Below are 17,118 nucleotides of genomic sequence, written 5' to 3' on the forward strand. Positions count from 1 at the left end.
GCTTTACTAAACTAAGTAATTTTCAGTCACGGTCAAACTTAGAAATGTCATGATGGTGTGAGCCAGTGCTTTGGTAGCTAATGGTAATCTTCTTTTCCACTTGAATAGTATGAGAATGTTTGGAGCAGGTTGCACTTATACTTAAGTCATTCCCTTTGTAACTTCAAATGGATAGATTGGACTTTCTCATTATTTTTTTCTGAGAAAATAAGATAATTTACAAGAAGTTCATTTTCCTGGACTCAGTGGGGACAGCTAATCCATGAGAGAATAGTGCATTTGAAAAAAACTATAAATATTTAGTTAGGCTGAATCAAATATTTGCCTAAATGAGCAATAAATCATTCTGGCGTCTAGTTAAAGGTGTGTCCCTTCCACGTCGATATATAATTGTTCCCATGTGAATAGCCTATTGTGGCGCTTGTTCCTGTCTTCTAAATAAAATTGGCCTATGTTTCTATTTATATCGTGATCCAAAAAAAATCATACAAAGCGGATGAATGACTTTTGTGGCTTATTTCTAAAAATAAAACAGTCTGTTTTTTGCCCATGTTGCAGATTCTCATCTCTCAGTTTCTCTTTTCAATCAGTTTTTTTCATCTTCTCAATGACTTAATGACATTTACACATAGCTAATCATGAGACACAGACTGAGACCTAGTTTTAGCTGCTTTAAGGAGCTGTGTTTTGCAGTTACAGGTAAGCAGTTACAGTTAAATGCCGCTCATAAAAATATATTACTGTTATTTATTTAGTCGTTTATGTCTTCAAGAAAGAGCAGTCTTGTTTGCACAATACTTTTATGTTGTCAATGAGGAACAGAAAGTTTTAGGAGGTCTTTTTCAGGAAGTGTGACTTTTTCTAGCTTGTCAAAGGCCACTAGAAAAATAATTTTCATATCCATGAGTCCTATTCCTCGCCCTGCCTGAAAGATATAATTAATGATGTGAAATCAGTTAGCAGCCACCAAGTCAAACAAACACCCTGTGGATGGATAAAAATTTTTTATTTCACAATGCACTGAACAGCAGAGCTAGCAAGTTTTAATTTGTGAGTTGTTCTAATTTTGTGTGTTCATTTCCAGCAACTACAATGTTTTCCTTTAGATACATGATATTATGATAAATCTTTATTTATAGCTTTTTGTGTTTTTCTCTATTTTTAATTTCACTCAGTAAAAGAGGTACAAGAAGTAAACGCCTGCTTTATGTATATTCAGTGGTCGCAGTTCTTCTATAATTAGCAGGTCTCGAGTAGCAGTGATGTTTTTCCTCTGTTGTTTGTGCTTTCTCTCATGTTTACAATGCTTAAATCGATGTTATTCACAATTTAGAAGGCGAAGTGCCATAAATTTAATGACTTATTTTGAATGTCGTTGGAAATACCTGCGACCTTTGAACGTATCAGATACTACAGTGGGGACTTTAAACCCGGCGTAATGTCTTACAGGCTTGAATTAGGCTACTGTGAGTCATAGACTGATCCTCGGCGAAAGTTTTAACAGATTTAATGTTTATGTGGAATGTAGAACTAACACCATAAATAGTGTTTGAGAGACTGCATTGTTTTATTTGCATCCACCTGGAGGGAGAGTTCCCGCGAGACTAAACTCAGGTAAATGTTGCTCAAATGCCATACCGGTAATCAGGAAGTGACTTTAAAAATGCTTGTATGATCTCCGTTCTCGCCTCCATTCTTCACTTTTCCAGATTTCAAGCACTGTTAGATCTGGAAGGTATGTGTCCTTTAACTTCGACACATCTTTTGACCTTTTTCTCCCCGCCCCTCATAACCCGGGCTAAAACATTATTAAATGCGATCATTGATTATTAATGTTTATGTTTGTATTTAGTTATGGTTTTGTTTTGATAACCTTATTTGCTTTTTTTTGTTTCTTTAGTGTTTAAGGCAGAATAATACTTTTGCATATTTTAGATTTGGTTCCATTTTATCCGTGGTGTGTTTTTTAAATGAATTATTTTTTTAACACACTGAAAATACTAACTAATATTTGTAAATTAAGTATGTTTTTATGCATAAGGATTTCACAAAAGTTGTTAAAAATCGCTCTGAAGATGGAAACTGCTCCGATTTGTGTGCATTTGGGTCAGTGACGTCCCAAGAGGCAAAAGAATCAAAATGATCAGCTGCTGATTCGAAATTATAATGGCAGATAATGATGAATTAAGGTTCAGTCTTATGTAGGTACTTACCCCAAAAATTGACTCTAAAGTCTAAGACTCTAAATCAAGTGTGGCTGTGACAACGACCTGTTACAGTGCCATCAAGTGCTGCAGAAGCCTGTTCATAACCCACTTATTCAGGTCAGGGGTGTGGCAGGAGAGAATCGCCTAAAACAGTGGTTCCTGAGGAACAGAATTAAGAAACACAAATACATGATTTCCAAGCACTGTAGCTCTCCATACAGTCTGAACTTATATTACTTCCCTCTGTTGTTGACAGGTATGGTAGCGATGAGGGAAATTAAATGTTGTTGTAGCTCATTAATTCAAATCCCTCAAAAAGTTATTCTAGATAGCGATGGGAAAGATCTCTTGTAGCAGTCTGTATTACAGTGAATTTGAAGAAGCCTCTGGCTGAAGTCACTCTATTTTCCCAAGTCAGTGTCATGAAGAGGATGGACACAACAGTTGTCCATCATTTTCTTGATTTTATGAAAAATACTTCTTTGTGTCATTATCTCCAGAGGTTCGAAACATGCAAACTTAAGACGAAATGGGTAAAATGGAAATCAGTATGCTCAAAAGAACTCTCATCAGCTGTCTTATGTGATGTTAGATGTGAGTGGAAATGTAGATTTTTATCTTGATTGAATAACTACTTACAGCAAAACAACAAATCAAATAGAAAAACTGTGTATGACATTTTATTTAGTAGGTGACCCAATATTTTTTACAAAGAAACAGATTGGTTTAGAGAGAAGTCCAACTGGTGGCTTTAAAACTAGTTAGTTACAATAATGAAGCAATTTGTATAAAAAAAAAATCTGTTTAGAAAAACTAAACACTATTCCATGTTTATCGTGTTTTCTCATGCTAAAAAACTTTGTTCGTGTGCAGAAGCATTCAGCGTCCCCTGCAGCTCGGACGCTAGCTGAAAGCCCATCATGCCTCTGTTTCGGGCTTTGGATGAGCAGGCAGAGGCAAAGGCTCGGCCCAGGCGGAGGGGTCTGAGGAACACCAAGGGCACTGGAAGCTGCTGGAGGACGCGTGACGACGATCCGGTCCTTTCTCTGACGCGCCTCTGCCTGTTGAGCCTCGCTGACAACATGAAGGACCTGTGGGTGAAAGACTATGCTGACAACTATCTTGATCATTACTCATTCAGATACATCATGGGGCCTTTCAACCTGCTACGTGAGTTTGTGTGTGTGTGTGTCAGTGTTAATTGGTTACAGAGCAATTAATGCAAAATAAAAATGTGTAATGCTTCTGTTGTTCTAGCACAGCATACCACAGTAAGGTGGAATGCTATGCAGTGCATTACCTTATCACCAATATTAATTTTTCAAAGCAAAGCAGAATCACAAATCAACTGAAAAATGTGCTGCAGAAAGTTTAACATCCTTTACCTCCATCCTTACTACATAAGGTAACAAGAAAAACATTATTCTTTGCCTTATCACAACTGCATTAATAAGCTTAACAATCTTATATGTAAGCTAGTTTATGCTAGTAGGTTTTTTCTTGACTTATCAACAAACACATATCTCATATCACTGGGATGTTCTCTTGTCTTTCCTATTGTAAACAAATGGTCAGAGAAATGGCACCAAAGAAGTACTGCAGATATTTTCTATGTCTCTGATTGAAAGTAATTTACTATAACAGCATGGACCTATTATGTCTGTAATCACAGCTGGTGAGCTGGTGGAGGAGTTGACGTGGCTGCTGTCCAGTAGAAAGCAGCTGTCTCGGGCATCGCTCCACCTTCTGCTGGTCCCCCACCTCCAGGGTCTGTCTCTAGAGAGGTGTCCTGGCTTGGTGAACCCGGCATTGTGCGCCCACATTGCTGCCCGTTGCCAGGTAAGATCCGATCATTTTATTTTATCCAAATTCTATCCTCTTCTTTTTACATAACATATTAATCTTTACACCTAAAGATGTGGACTTGGTTTATTTCAATGATAAACATCAAGTATATTTTCCATACTCATAAGCTATATGTTGTTTGAAAAGGTAATTAAGTTTTAATTAGGTTTAAATTTAAGGTAATTAAGCTTCACTAAGATATGACATAGAACAACACTGTAACACGGGAGATTCTGTCATCAGCATCTATAATGACTTTCTGATCAAACTCTTAACTGTCAGATTCTTCTGCGTGGCCTTTGTCTGGCTTAATTTGAAAAGGAAACGGGATTGTATGAATGCATACTATTATAATATTATAATAGTATAATAATATTAAATATGCCTTTAAAAGAAATGGGTTTTGATTTTCTCTCAGTGTCTCAGGAGCCTGGACCTATCTGGAGCACAGCAGCTCCCTCCAAAGGCCCTCTGTGAGACCATGTCCAGTCTGCCTGCTGTGCGGTCGCTGTCCTTGGCCGGCATGCCTTGTGACAGGAGTGTGATCCAAACAGTTGCCCGCCACTGCCGTTTGCTGCAGCACCTTGACGTGTCCCGCTGTCACCTCCTCTCCCCGGCTGCTCTGCTTGCTCTCGGCGGTGTGGTTTCCAGTCCGTCCTCATCCTCCTCTTCTTCAGCCTCGTCTCCTCTCCCGCTCAGCAGCCTGTTGGCTCTGGATATTGGGTTTGGGGAACAGGAAGGAGACTCTACCGTGGCAGCAGCCTATCTCCTTCTCTCTCTGCCTTGCTTGAAAAGAGTGGCCTTGGAGGGCCTCGGACCGGCCTGCCGTCTCATCGAGCAGAGGGAGTTCAGACAGGCAGATGAATTTGCTGACAGGGAAGGTGTTTCCAGCCTGCACCTGGTGTGGAGGGAAAGGATGCTCGGGCAGAGCTCGGAACGTTGGATGACGATGAGAGGGGAAGAATCTACTGATAATGGAGAGGTGGAGAACTCGTTATTGGAGGAGGATGGGTGTGACGCTGAAGAAGATTTAATCAAAGACTTGTGGCCTTTTTGCTTACAAATCCAAACAGAGGATAGGATGAAGAATTCGTCCCAGTCAGGCCTGATCCTGCAGCTCAAAGACGTTAAAGGCGTAACCTGTGAGTCTCTGCGGAGTTTAGGAAATTTGTGTCCGGCTTTAAACTCTTTATCCATGAACATAGGCAAACAGGGGCCCTTATTAACTGCTGATTTCCAGACGTGGTCAGGCCAACTGCGGAGTCTTTCATTTATCTACTCCGGCCCAGTGGCAGATCTTCTTCCTGCCTTGCAAGTTGCAGGTTGCTCACTGATCTCGCTGACGTTGGAGGGGGTGAAAACCAGCGCCAACACCCCACTACTGGAGCTCATCAGAGTCTGTCCCAGACTCAGAGAGCTCCTTGTCTCTGCCGAGCCTCCTGCTGCACCCCAGTACGAAACCCACGACAATCATCTGGATGATCAAGATCTCCCAAAGCTGCCAAATCTCCGCTCTCTCAAGCTCAGGTAATTCCAACATTGAATCCCTGCTCTCAATTTGTGCCTGTTTCTAACCACACCAAATACAGTCATGACAACGCTACAATACACCTTGCAGCCAGACACAGAAACTATGTGTTGATGACATAATGGAAGACATAGCAAGATAGAAATATCTTAGCTATATATATTTTTTTGTTTTCTTGGAGTGGTCACCAAGTGTAATGCTGTTCTTAAACATTGTTCAAGCAAAACAAACAAAAAAAAACAAAAGCATTTAGATGTGGCTTAAATTAATAACAGGAACTTAAAAGGAAGTGCAATATTTTGTTTTCAGTTATTGTCTTATCCTTGATTTTTTTTTTCTTAGAGCAAATTTAGCAAATTTTGGTTGTGATATGTGACATCACAACCAAGGAAGTTAAAGTAATAATTAACTCCCCCAGTATATTTTGCAAAACAAATTATACCCCTTGTATTTTTCATCTATTGTCATGTTAGAACCATAAACATCAACTGTATTGGGATTTTATGTGATGGATTAACACAAAGTTGTGTGAGTACAAAGATAAACAAGGCTTTAAATAAGAGAACATGTGAAAGTTGTTGCCATTATTCAGACCTCCTGAATCCACAAAGTGAACATGTTTCACTTTTATTAAAGCTGCAAATGTTTTAGAACATTTTTGCTAAAAGCCTTGCACATATAAAGAGCAAAGTTTTTTTTTTCTTTGGAACTCAGATTGAAAGTAAAGTGTCTGTAAATAGTTGTTTCTCAAGGGTTTCAACAAATTGTATTTTGGATATGGGTCTGGCGTGTGACTGGGCCATTTTAACTGTGGTTTCATCTACAAATTACGCTTTCGTTCTGACTGAATGTTTAAGGTCAGTGTCCTAATGGAAGGCAAACCTTTTTTGTGTGGCTTCTAGTTTATCTTTTAAGAGTACCTTGTGTATCTTTGCAACACAGTAGCTAGCAGGACTCCTTGTGGCTATTGTACAACGACAAAAGCACCCATGAGGAAATATTGATGAAGTCATTGCAGTACTTTGGTTCAGATATCTTGATTGTACGCAGCAGTACAATTTCAGGCTCATACTAACGGATTGAAAAATTGATTAGAACTACCAAGGCAACCAGTAATACTAATTATTTTCTTCTGCTGCTCTTGTCTCTCAAATCTCTGAAGTTTCTCCTATGAGCACAACCAAATGAAGCCCCTGATATCCTGGATGTCCCTAAAGGAAGTGATCAGGTGTCTCCTGATTGGCTCTCCTTTACTCGAGAATCTCTCTTTGATCTCCTTGCCGTGCCCTTTGAACTGTATCATACAGGACACCCTGCATAGTGTGAATCCGGACTTGAATCCCGATGCAGATTCCTCTGGCTTGCCGTCACTGCCACTTGGAAGGATCGAGCATATTGACCTGCTGCGAACAGATGTGCAGATGAGCACTGTGAAGAGCTTGATGCAGCTGAGCAAGAGGCTCAAGTACGTGGATGTAAGTTACTGCTGGCGGATCAGTCAGCGCGAGTGGATAGACTGCAAGAAGTTCAGACAGGTCGAAGTTGTCTGGGTGTAATAAAAAGAGTGGAGGATTCTAACACTAAGGCGCGTCTTGAAGGTGGGATGTGCAGTATTTTTTTTTTTTAAATTTAAATCAAAATACCCATTTTTATGTCAAATTGTATATTTATCATAGTCTCTTTGGAAAATGTATGTTTGTTTTTTTGTAACAGACTGATCTTTTTAATTCACCATTATGGAAAGCTGTATTTTAATAACCACTTTATATTAACTTTACGGTCTGAATGTAATTGTGACGCGACTGAAAAACAAACATGTTTTTGAGAAAAGTGTTTGAGAAATCATGTGGAAATCACCATATGTTTGTCTTTTTATGAAACTATGACAATAAATTCACATTGAAGTGAATGCAACAATAATTCCTTTTTTGTGTTTCATGTATATTTTTAGTTGTATTTTAGTTTTTATCAATAAAAACAACATTCCAGGCATCACCGGTTGCAGTACATTGCAGTAACAAACAACTATGACACTAAGACTTATTTAGAGGCAGAAACCCAGAAGCTCAAATGGACATAAATGAAACCCTAATGAGGTACAGCGCTCTATATTTCTGTTGCACTAATCCAATTACAGGTTTAATGAAAACGAGATGTGGAGCAAGTAAAATACTTGATTTGTAAACTTAGTGCTAACTTTAAGCGTCGTGAAATGTAATGACTAGTGTTTCAACTGATTTCTATGCAGTTTCCTTACATTCACATCTCTCTGAATGAAACAGGCAAAGCAGATCACATGGCAAAAACTGACAAGGGCTGAATATCTCTCCATCCACCCACTGTCACCCGCGTATCTGAGATCAGGCTGCAAATACTCTTCCCAGTGCTCTTCTCTGAGGGATCTAAAGCCACTTCTAGGCAAGAAGGGATAGAGTTCCTCCATCGTGTTCTGGTATTCCACCACCAGGATGAAATTAAGGCACATTTGTTCTCCTGAATGGGAAGTTCACAATTGTTTGTAGCATCTTTTCTGACATCGAATAGTAAATATGCATGTATGTTCTTATTAAATGTTTTACATTTAGCCACAACGTGCTTCTCTATATAACTGCCTTTTTATACTTTATTTTTAATAGTGTTTTGGCTTTCCAACTTTGTATGTTAGATGATTCCGCCAGCCCATTTTGAATCAAAATGTAATGTTAGATATGCTAATCTGTGTCTTTTACACAAAATAGTATAATAATAATAATAATAATAATAATAATAATAATTTTAAAAAATGCAATGCAGCACAACCAACATGGTAGTCAAAAGAGTTTGTACTTTTTAACTTTATCTGCCATAATTTTAATAAATACGTTTAATTATGAAATATATTGAAAAAACGCAGGTTTACGTGTCCAAAGACATACAACTGAACAATAGTAGGAATTTTCTCACATGATTAAGTTCTGAAAATGTGATTATAAAACTCGGAACAGTTTGTACCTGCAAAGTTTCCGTATTTCTTGTTCGACACAAGCGCAGTTCACAGCCGGAAATGTGCGCTTGTTTTTCTTCTCAAATTTAGCGGACCTCAATTTGCAAAACACGTCTCAACTAGAGACCGTGAAAGAAAAGAAAAGATACTGATTGTAGAGTAATGAAATAGAGTATATACAGCATTTGAGGTAAGCTAAAATCTCCCTATTTGCTGTTTTTTAAAAATCGAAACAGCTTATATCTAAACTGACCTCAACCGAACGACGGTGTACGCGGACATAAAAACCAAGCACACCCTTTACACGTTACACGTCACTTAGCAAAGAGGTGCCGCTCGTTTAATGTAAGTTAGCCAGTGGGGAGCATCTGGATCATGTTTCCTGGAAAATGGGGTTGTCTTTGTGAGTGTCTATGGCTCTAATACAATCCATTGACATATAACATCATTGCCATTAACGGTACGGTCAGTTAAATTGTTAATTTTCGGCGCTTCTCCTTGTACTTTCCCCCTGTCATACTGTAACCTACGAGACTGTATATAAAAAACGCCTGCGTTGTCTAACATTAACTACTTACTTGAGATTTAAATGTGTTTCTTTTCTTCTCCTTCCCATTACGAACTTTTAGTTTTCCTCCAATAGCTGAAAACTATACAATTACGCCTATTTATCCCTTTAAATTCAGAAAATGCTGATCAGTTTCATGTGTTTATGGGCCCTTCACCAAGTGGAAGTCCTGTACATTTGTTGGTGAAGGCTTTAAAGTTTTTACTTCTGCTCTTTCTTGAAGGCCACAATGATGGATGAACCAGAGATTATGGAGCAGTGGAGTCGGACAAATCTGCTTCCCAGAGAAGACTGATGAATAATCAATCCAAACGACTATCTGCACCATGGGAAGGTAATTGAATAACTGGCCTCTGTTTATCTGGAACTAAAGAGCTACATACTATTCATATCCCTTGGTTTTTCTCACATTTTGTCATGTTACAATTACATTAAATACATGTGTTACTATGATACCCCAAGTTAAAATCCAGTACAACCACTTGCTTTCAGAGGTTTTTTAATCAATATATATATATATACAGTCAAAGCTATATTGAAAATGATTAGATCAAAGGTGCTCAAATGTAAATCTTAAAGGGCCGTAAATATATTTTTTAATGAGTCACAGATCCATTTATTATAGTCCAATCTGTGTGAGCAGTTCTATTGCGAGGATGAATGTTCAGAGATTGGATATGCAGAGTTCCCAAAAGAGACTGAGCTGTATAGTTGCAGCAATCGGTGGTTCTACAAAGTATTGATTTCTAGGACCTTAATAGAAATGGACTTTGCTTTTCAGATTTTATTGGTAAAACATATTGAAAACATGTTCCCATTTTCCCTGTGCATCTCTACTATAAGCTACTTAAAATCCCAATCCGATTTTGATTGGGATTTTGGTTGTCAAGTGGGAAAATGAGCACGATTCAATTTTCAATACAGTCTCTGCAATATCGAGACATGCAGCATTGAGGCTCTGATATTTTTATCTGTGAACAGGATCGGCTTTTCGTGCCTTTTCCCAGCGTCATGGCACTTCAGCCTGTCATCCCAGGTTCTTCCTCGGCTTCTGACTCCTTCCTTCCGACAACTTCTCTTCATTGGCCTGGTGCTCTGCCTCATAGGACTGCTCTACCTGCTGCTCGTTGCTGTGAATACACACACCAGCTGGACCGGAGAAGAAAACCCTTTCCACCGGTACTCTAAACTAGGAGCTGGTACTCTGGTGTGGGTCTCCTAGAGCTGGTATCAAGTTAATCTTAGATATTTGTCACTCATAAAAGGCACCTGGCGAGAGTTACTGACTTGGATGCGACGGATACAAGCAATCCCAACCTGAACTACGGCCTGGTGGTGGACTGTGGCAGCAGTGGCTCCAGGGTGTTTGTGTACTGCTGGCCCCGGCACAACGGTAATCCCCGCGAACTGCTGGACATACGGCAAATGCGAGATCAACACCGCAAGCCAGTAGTCATGAAGATCAAGCCTGGTAAGAAGCTTATTGATCAACTTAAAGAAGAAAATGCAAGCGTATTTTGCAACTTACTTTACTAATGTATTGTAAAAGTACTGTACAGAATACGTTTTTATTGCATAATACAAGTGAATATTATGTTTTTGTATGCCTAAAGTAAAAATGTTCTTCTTCATGTACTTTTCGTGAAGGCATAGCTGAATTGGCTAAAACACCTGAGAAGGCCAGTGACTACATAGATCCACTTCTAAGCTTTGCAGCTCAACACATCCCCAAGCATAAGCACCAGGAAACTCCTCTGTACATCCTGTGCACAGCGGGAATGAGAATCCTACCAGAGAGGTAAAAATGGGACTGTTGGAAATGTTAGTGTGATAGAAAAAAAAAATATTTTTTTTACATTACATTTTTTTTTGTGTGTGCGTTTGTTTTTTTTCCTCAGTCAACAAGAAGCCATTCTGGAAGATCTACGCACAGATATCCCAGTTCACTTCAACTTCCTCTTCTCTGATTCCCACGTGGAGGTGATTTCTGGAAAACAAGAAGGTGAATTTAGAAACTGTAGAGTCATATTTCATTTCAACATCATTGTGACTTTAAATCTACTCAAACATTTACACAATAACCTAATATTTAATATGATTTGTGCTTCAGGTGTCTATGCATGGATTGGAATAAACTTTGTCCTTGGGAGGTTTAACCACGTGGACAATGGTGAGAAGTTACTCAGGTGTACCACTTCAGAGTGACCTAATTTGATTAAGCCTTTTAATTGTGTGACACACCTTTAGCGTGTGACATCCCTTCTCTCTGCCTGTCAATTTTCCCAGACGGAGAAGCTGTGGTGGAGGTAAATGTTCCTGGCACCGATCATCAGGAAGCGCTGATTAGGAAAAGGACAGCGGGTGTCCTGGACATGGGTGGTGTCTCCACACAGATTGCATACGAAGTGCCCAAAACTGTAAGCTTTGCTTCTCCACAACAGGTTATTATCTCCAACCAATTCTGTTCTTGTTCCGTCTTTGGTGTTTTGTGGCTTATGCTTTGTTTTTCTCCCCCGCTCCCTTTCCAATCTCTGTTACTCCTTGGTTAACACCTCTCTGAACCATTTTGTCCTGTGGAGCTGATCCGCTCTCCATCCATCACTGTTGAAAGCATACTGTAAGGTTGTTGCATGACCCTCCCCACGTGGCTGCAATATTGAGAATATTAACTTATGTTTGGATACATTTGATTTATAAGTGTTAGATTAAAAACTGCATAGAACTTTATCTTTACAGTGGCTTTATCTTTAAAGTATTCATTTTACTCCGATTTTTTTTCATATTTTGTTACTGAAGTGGAAGGAAAATGATGCATGATTTTTATAATATTGCACATATAAAACGACAAGGTTTGAGCAGTTTTTTTTATACATCTTTGTATAAAATCATTAGTCGGTTTGTTGTTTTTAAAGATTTTAGTTTTTTTATTATTGGGTGTTGTGTACTGATTGTTGATGTTCTTACAAACCTCATCTGTACTTTTTCTAAAGAAGATTCATTTTCACACAGGTTGGATATTTATTCATTAGTAATTCACTTTTAAAGCCAACTTGGTTGCCTTGGATTTTATTTAGGTGTATCAGAGTCGAGGGGGTTGAATACAAATGCCAACCTCACGTTTCAGATGATATTTTGAAAATCATGTATCATTTTGCTTTCGCTTTGTAATTATGCACAACTCTGTGTTAATCTATCACATAAAATCCTGAAATTCTTGGTTGCAAGACGCCAAAATATAGAAAAGTTAAAGAGACGTTATATCTCATGCTCACTTGTTCGTCTTCCACAGGAGGAAGTGGCCAAAAACTTACTTGCAGAATTCAACCTGGGATGTGACGCTCACGTCACCGATCACGTTTATCGTGTTTACGTGTCCACCTTTCTGGGTTTTGGAGGAAACGCCGCACGCCAAAGATACGAGGAATATCTAATCAGAAATGCTGCAGCTCGAAACAAGTGAGACGCACAGTTTCTGCTGTCAACCTCCCTGAATTGTTTTTGAGTATTCGTTGCCCAGAGCTACGAGCGTTAACGCCTTGGTTTATTGACCTTTCCAGACTCTTGGGTGAGCACGTTGGCGAAACAGCAGAGTCGCCCCTGCTGGACCCTTGCCTCCCCACCAACCTGCTGGATGAGATCGGACCGACTACACAGAGGCTCCACCTTCGGGGGACAGGAGACTTCGACGAGTGCAGGCAGATTCTCCAGCCGTTCCTCAACAGAACCAATGACACCCAAACGTCCCTGAGCGGCATCTATCAGCCAGCGATTGATTACAGCAACAGCCAGTTTTATGGCTTTTCAGAGTTCTACTACTGCATGGAGGACGTGCTGCGTATGGGCGGAGATTATAATGCTTCTAAATATGCCCGAGCCGCCAAGGTAAACGCTGTAGGAAAACTTATCTATAGTCTCTAAAAGCTTGTATCTTTTTTTGCACATGCTTATAAATTGTATTGTTTTAATCCTGAAACAGAAATAGGTCAAGAAAGATTAAAATTACATTTTATGTCGGAGAAGGTCTTCATGTCTTTTATAGAATAGTTTATAGTTAAACTAATCAATAATTTGTGTATTTAAATAGTGTTGCAATGCTCTTCTCCCTCTATTGTACTTTTTTTTTGTTTGTTTTCCATTCACAGGGCTACTGCGCCACCCAGTGGAAGACACTGAAGGAACGCTTCGATTCTGGTCTTTATGCGTCACATGCAGATTTTCACCGGCTCAAGTTAGTCGCACACAGATTTATCAGGTCGAGGTAGCCTGTTGGTGACAAAAACATATGACTGTTGTTTTTATTCAAATGTCTGCAGGTACCAGTGTTTTAAATCAGCGTGGATGTATGAAGTTTTGCACACGGGTTTCTCCTTCCCAACCAATTACAAAAACCTGAAGACAGCCCTGCTGGTCTACGACAAGGAGGTCCAGTGGACTCTTGGAGCTATTCTTTATAGAACACGGTTTCTGCCTTTGAGGTAAGATAGAATGTCTTTCACAATTGTGCTTGTCTTAGTTTGGATTCTTATCGCTCTGATGTAATTTGATCTCCTGAAGTTCAGTCTGGTTCAGCCAGTTTTTCACTCAATCTAGACTCACAAGAACGATTCCTGCTTTACACATGTGAGAAGAGGAACCATTATTCTTTGGAAATGGCTGCTAACTGGGATATATTTAAAAAGATATAAAGAGAAATATGAATGTCCGAAGCTTGGAAATAAGACTTGATTTTCAGAAAGGTGCGACATGTTGCTTGAATAATGACGAATTAAAGAGCTAATGTGACAGAATGAGCGGCCTGTAAAGACTTGTTTTATTATCGCGTTCCAAACTCACCTGGCAGTGCCGCTCTTGTTTTCTTTTCCTTCAGGGATATCCCACAGGAGAGTCTGAAAGGAGCACACTCTCACTGGCGACACAGCTTCTCCTTCGTCAACAACCACTACTTGTTCCCGGCTTGTTTCTTTATCGTGCTGCTCTCCATTATACTGTACTTGCTGAGGCTCCGCCGGATCCATCGCCGAGTGGCGCAGCGCTGCACTCCCTCCTCTGTGCCGTGGTTGGAAGAGGGCCTCGGCTCGCCCTCTCTCCCAATCAACCTCTGAACGTTGGGCAGCACGAACAGGTTTAGAACTTTCCGAAGTTGTACTCCACTCCTGTCGGACTGTCCGATTTTTTTTTATTATTATTTTTTTCCATTGATCTGCTCGCGTATCTGCCAAGCTGTTGAGCTGGAATTAGAAATTTGGACAAATGAGGAACATTTTTCACATGTCTTCGGATGAGAGGGACTATATTGCTTTTAATATTATTTCACCTGCAGCTGCCTTCAGGTGTTTTTATTTTTTAAGTAAATAACACAAAATGGTACTTTGCTTTGTAGTTGATTCACACCCTAATGGATAGACTGTACTTTCAGGTTTTCACCACACTAGATGAATATATCAGACGTTTAAGTTTTTTTTTTTAATGTTTTTTGCCTTTTTCATGTGCATTTTTTTTTGTACTTTTATTTAATTTCATTTTGTTTTATCTTACTTTTTACCCCCCCATTTCTCATTGTTGTCAAATAGAAAAAGCACTCTCTACAGAAACCTTAAATGCAATATGATTTCTCCATTGCATTGGAAGCACTTTGCGCTGCAGTGAATCTGCATGGCCTAGATGAAGCAACTCTTTGGGTGTATTTGTCCCTAAACTTTTCTGCATATTTATGTCAGAATATATGAAGCCTTTCACAGCTGTAATAGTGCAATACATGTCTCGTCACTGCTGGGGTAAGCTTTGCAAACCCGTCTGCCAGCCTAACGAGAGAATCAGTCCCCCTGCTGGAACTGTTGCTCGGCTCTTTGGTGGGTGTTGTTACTTTAATCGGGGCTTCATTTTCAGAAGCCAGGTACATCACTGCTGTGAGGAAATCTGTAAATCAGAGCGTGTGTTATTTAAATAAAAATGGTCTACTTGAGCGTTTTCACAGGCGAATGTGAAATAACTGTTGTGACATTGCAATACAGGAATAATAAAAGTTTTATGAGATACCTGCCTGCTGATCTCATGAGAAGGGAAAACGGAATGATTTGTGTATCTGTACAGTGGAAACCAGACATTTGCATGCAGTATTTTAACTCCTAACATTTATGTCTCGCTGGCTGACATTGAAGCAGACTACTGTCATTTAAGTTTTCAGGTCAGTATCATAATTATTTTTCCTTGCTAAATACAGGAATAATGAACTTTTTGAGAATTAAAAAAGACTTTCTTCACATTCTGAAGTCTACATATTTCCTTTGAAACTATGTAGTGACACATTCACTTAGTGTTAGAATATATCTTGGTTTTAAACTTGTACAGTATTAGAAATGCAACAATTTGTTAGCTTTTTTTCCTCATACTGTTCATAAAGTTTAGTTTTTTCACTGAGATGCCAGGCAAAATCCAAGAATGGCTAAAGTATCCAGTGGCTGTTTCAAGTATAGAAGCACTGCTCTGCCCCTCCCCCACATACTGCTGCTCACTGCTTGTTTCTCCTGGACTCTTCACATTACAACTGAAATTAACGTTATTTTTTCAGCAGTTTAAATAATTACACTTTAATTTTTAGTTTAAAAGTTATATTTTGTTTTTAATTTTTTTTATTTTTTAAATTAAGGTCATACTGAGTCTCTATCACTGCTCACGTGACTAGTGACTAAAACAACAGGGTAAGTAAGTATTTTCTTCAGAATTTCAGACATTGTGTTTTGAAGGAGGGGTTCAATGATGACATTGAAAAATAAATAAATATGAGACTAATTACATCTACAGAAAAAAACTGAAAAACTAAACTTACTAGACTCAAGAGTGTCAAGCAGCATAAGATGTGTGATTTGAGAGTTTGTGAGAATAAATGCGCTATGTGAAACTACACTGAAGCTTCTCTTTCAGGCATGCAGATAAACATATGCAAATAAGCTTTATCAACAACACCCCTTGTGACTCAGCGTGTTTTGTGGTAAGAGCTTCAGCTATTGCTTTTTTAAAACTTCTTAATTGCTTCATTAGAATTGAAAAATCTTTCCTATCCGTCACTGTAAATTATATAAATGTGACCTTTGATAGAACTTTCTTACACTAAGGTTCTTTTTGTCTTTTTCTTATTGCCTTTAATTCCCTAACCTTTATTCAGATGTCCGGTTTGAGATGTTGAGAATTTCTCCGTGGGGATTAATAAAGTATTTCTGAATTTCTGATCGAATCAATTCTAAAGCAAAGTATTTTGGACAATCGACAACTTACACACTTGAAGTAGCACATGTGTGCTGATGCCCAGTGGATCTTCAATCTTCTCAAAACAAACAGGAAGGCTTTATTTCCCAGGACAACATATGCAGGTAAAACATAAAATATTAACAAAAGCGTTATACTTCTCATTCAAAAGCTGGAACTAAAGGATAAATGTGCCGTTTCTTTTTTGATAAGACTTTGTTTTCCACTTCAGGCTGTTTCATGTGACTGTACACATGATTTACCACAGGAGTGATGTTTGCAGATCTGTTTGTTTGGACTGAGGAGGCTTTCAGGTGAGGGGGTTTGGAAAAGTTTCACTCATTTTTATTGTTTCCTTCCAAAAGCTTGCATTTTATAATATAATATAATATAATTTAATATAATGAAGTCCCCATTTAAACCATCCTAGCAGCCCAAACATAAAAAGTCTTAATTTTCCTCACTTTCCAGATTGTTGCATGTGTGAAACTATTTGTGCTCTGCAGATTTCTTCTGTACTGTTTTGCATTTTTGTCTGTTTCTAGAAAAAAAGAAACAGACAAAAATTTATGAATGTATCATATCCTTGAATGATACATTGTGAGTTGTCCCAAAAAAAAAAACTTGGTTGCTACTTATATGGGTCTATGTTGGTTTGAAGAGCATTTTTGTCTCTTTATAATTTAAATCACTTTATATTTAATTATCTTTATGTGATACAAAAAATGTTTCATAATCTGAAAAA

General features: G+C 38.7%; 2 protein-coding genes across 7 annotated transcripts; both read left to right on the forward strand.

Moving 5' to 3' along the window:
* The first annotated feature begins 1,411 nt into the window (after positions 1 to 1,411).
* LOC103470496 (F-box/LRR-repeat protein 4) lies at positions 1,412 to 7,511 on the forward strand. Of its 2 annotated transcripts, none has more exons than XM_008418979.2 (5): positions 1,412 to 1,614; positions 3,081 to 3,377; positions 3,880 to 4,046; positions 4,471 to 5,579; positions 6,743 to 7,511. In XM_008418979.2, the coding sequence occupies exons 2-5, from the start codon at positions 3,128 to 3,130 to the stop codon at positions 7,134 to 7,136; spliced, it is 1,920 nt and encodes a 639-aa protein (XP_008417201.1). In that variant the 5' UTR covers positions 1,412 to 1,614; positions 3,081 to 3,127; the 3' UTR covers positions 7,137 to 7,511. The 2 variants fall into 2 exon arrangements, with proteins under 2 accessions (XP_008417201.1, XP_008417200.1); XM_008418978.1 differs by lacking the exon at positions 1,412 to 1,614 and adding an exon at positions 1,627 to 1,735.
* A 1,113-nt stretch (positions 7,512 to 8,624) lies between these two features.
* On the forward strand, positions 8,625 to 15,164 carry entpd4 (ectonucleoside triphosphate diphosphohydrolase 4). 5 transcript variants are annotated; one of them, XM_008418983.2, is made up of 13 exons: positions 8,625 to 8,753; positions 9,355 to 9,465; positions 10,113 to 10,310; positions 10,397 to 10,602; positions 10,779 to 10,929; positions 11,030 to 11,133; positions 11,242 to 11,301; positions 11,418 to 11,572; positions 12,421 to 12,587; positions 12,689 to 13,013; positions 13,274 to 13,359; positions 13,445 to 13,606; positions 13,999 to 15,164. In XM_008418983.2, exons 2-13 carry the CDS (start codon positions 9,458 to 9,460, stop codon positions 14,231 to 14,233), a joined length of 1,857 nt encoding a protein of 618 aa, XP_008417205.1. In that variant the 5' UTR covers positions 8,625 to 8,753; positions 9,355 to 9,457; the 3' UTR covers positions 14,234 to 15,164. The 5 variants fall into 5 exon arrangements, with proteins under 5 accessions (XP_008417205.1, XP_008417204.1, XP_008417203.1 ...); XM_008418982.2 differs by lacking the exon at positions 8,625 to 8,753 and adding an exon at positions 8,857 to 8,966; XM_008418981.2 differs by lacking the exon at positions 8,625 to 8,753 and adding an exon at positions 8,865 to 9,023.
* Positions 15,165 to 17,118: the final 1,954 nt, after the last annotated feature.

The sequence above is a fragment of the Poecilia reticulata genome, linkage group LG9 (assembly GCF_000633615.1).
Source record: "Poecilia reticulata strain Guanapo linkage group LG9, Guppy_female_1.0+MT, whole genome shotgun sequence".
Taxonomy (NCBI): Eukaryota; Metazoa; Chordata; class Actinopteri; order Cyprinodontiformes; family Poeciliidae; genus Poecilia; species Poecilia reticulata.

Bases quoted from the DNA above. Each gene is read 5' to 3' on its own strand.
- LOC103470496 (XM_008418979.2), top strand. From the start codon at position 3,128: ATGCCTCTGTTTCGGGCTTTGGATGAGCAGGCAGAGGCAAAGGCTCGG. The intron at 3,378-3,879 runs GTGAGTTTGTGT...CTGTAATCACAG, and splicing joins GGGGCCTTTCAACCTGCTAC to CTGGTGAGCTGGTGGAGGAG. The intron at 5,580-6,742 runs GTAATTCCAACA...AAATCTCTGAAG, and splicing joins CTCCGCTCTCTCAAGCTCAG to TTTCTCCTATGAGCACAACC.
- entpd4 (XM_008418983.2), top strand. The intron at 10,930-11,029 runs GTAAAAATGGGA...TTTTTTCCTCAG, and splicing joins ATGAGAATCCTACCAGAGAG to TCAACAAGAAGCCATTCTGG. The intron at 13,014-13,273 runs GTAAACGCTGTA...TTCCATTCACAG, and splicing joins AATATGCCCGAGCCGCCAAG to GGCTACTGCGCCACCCAGTG.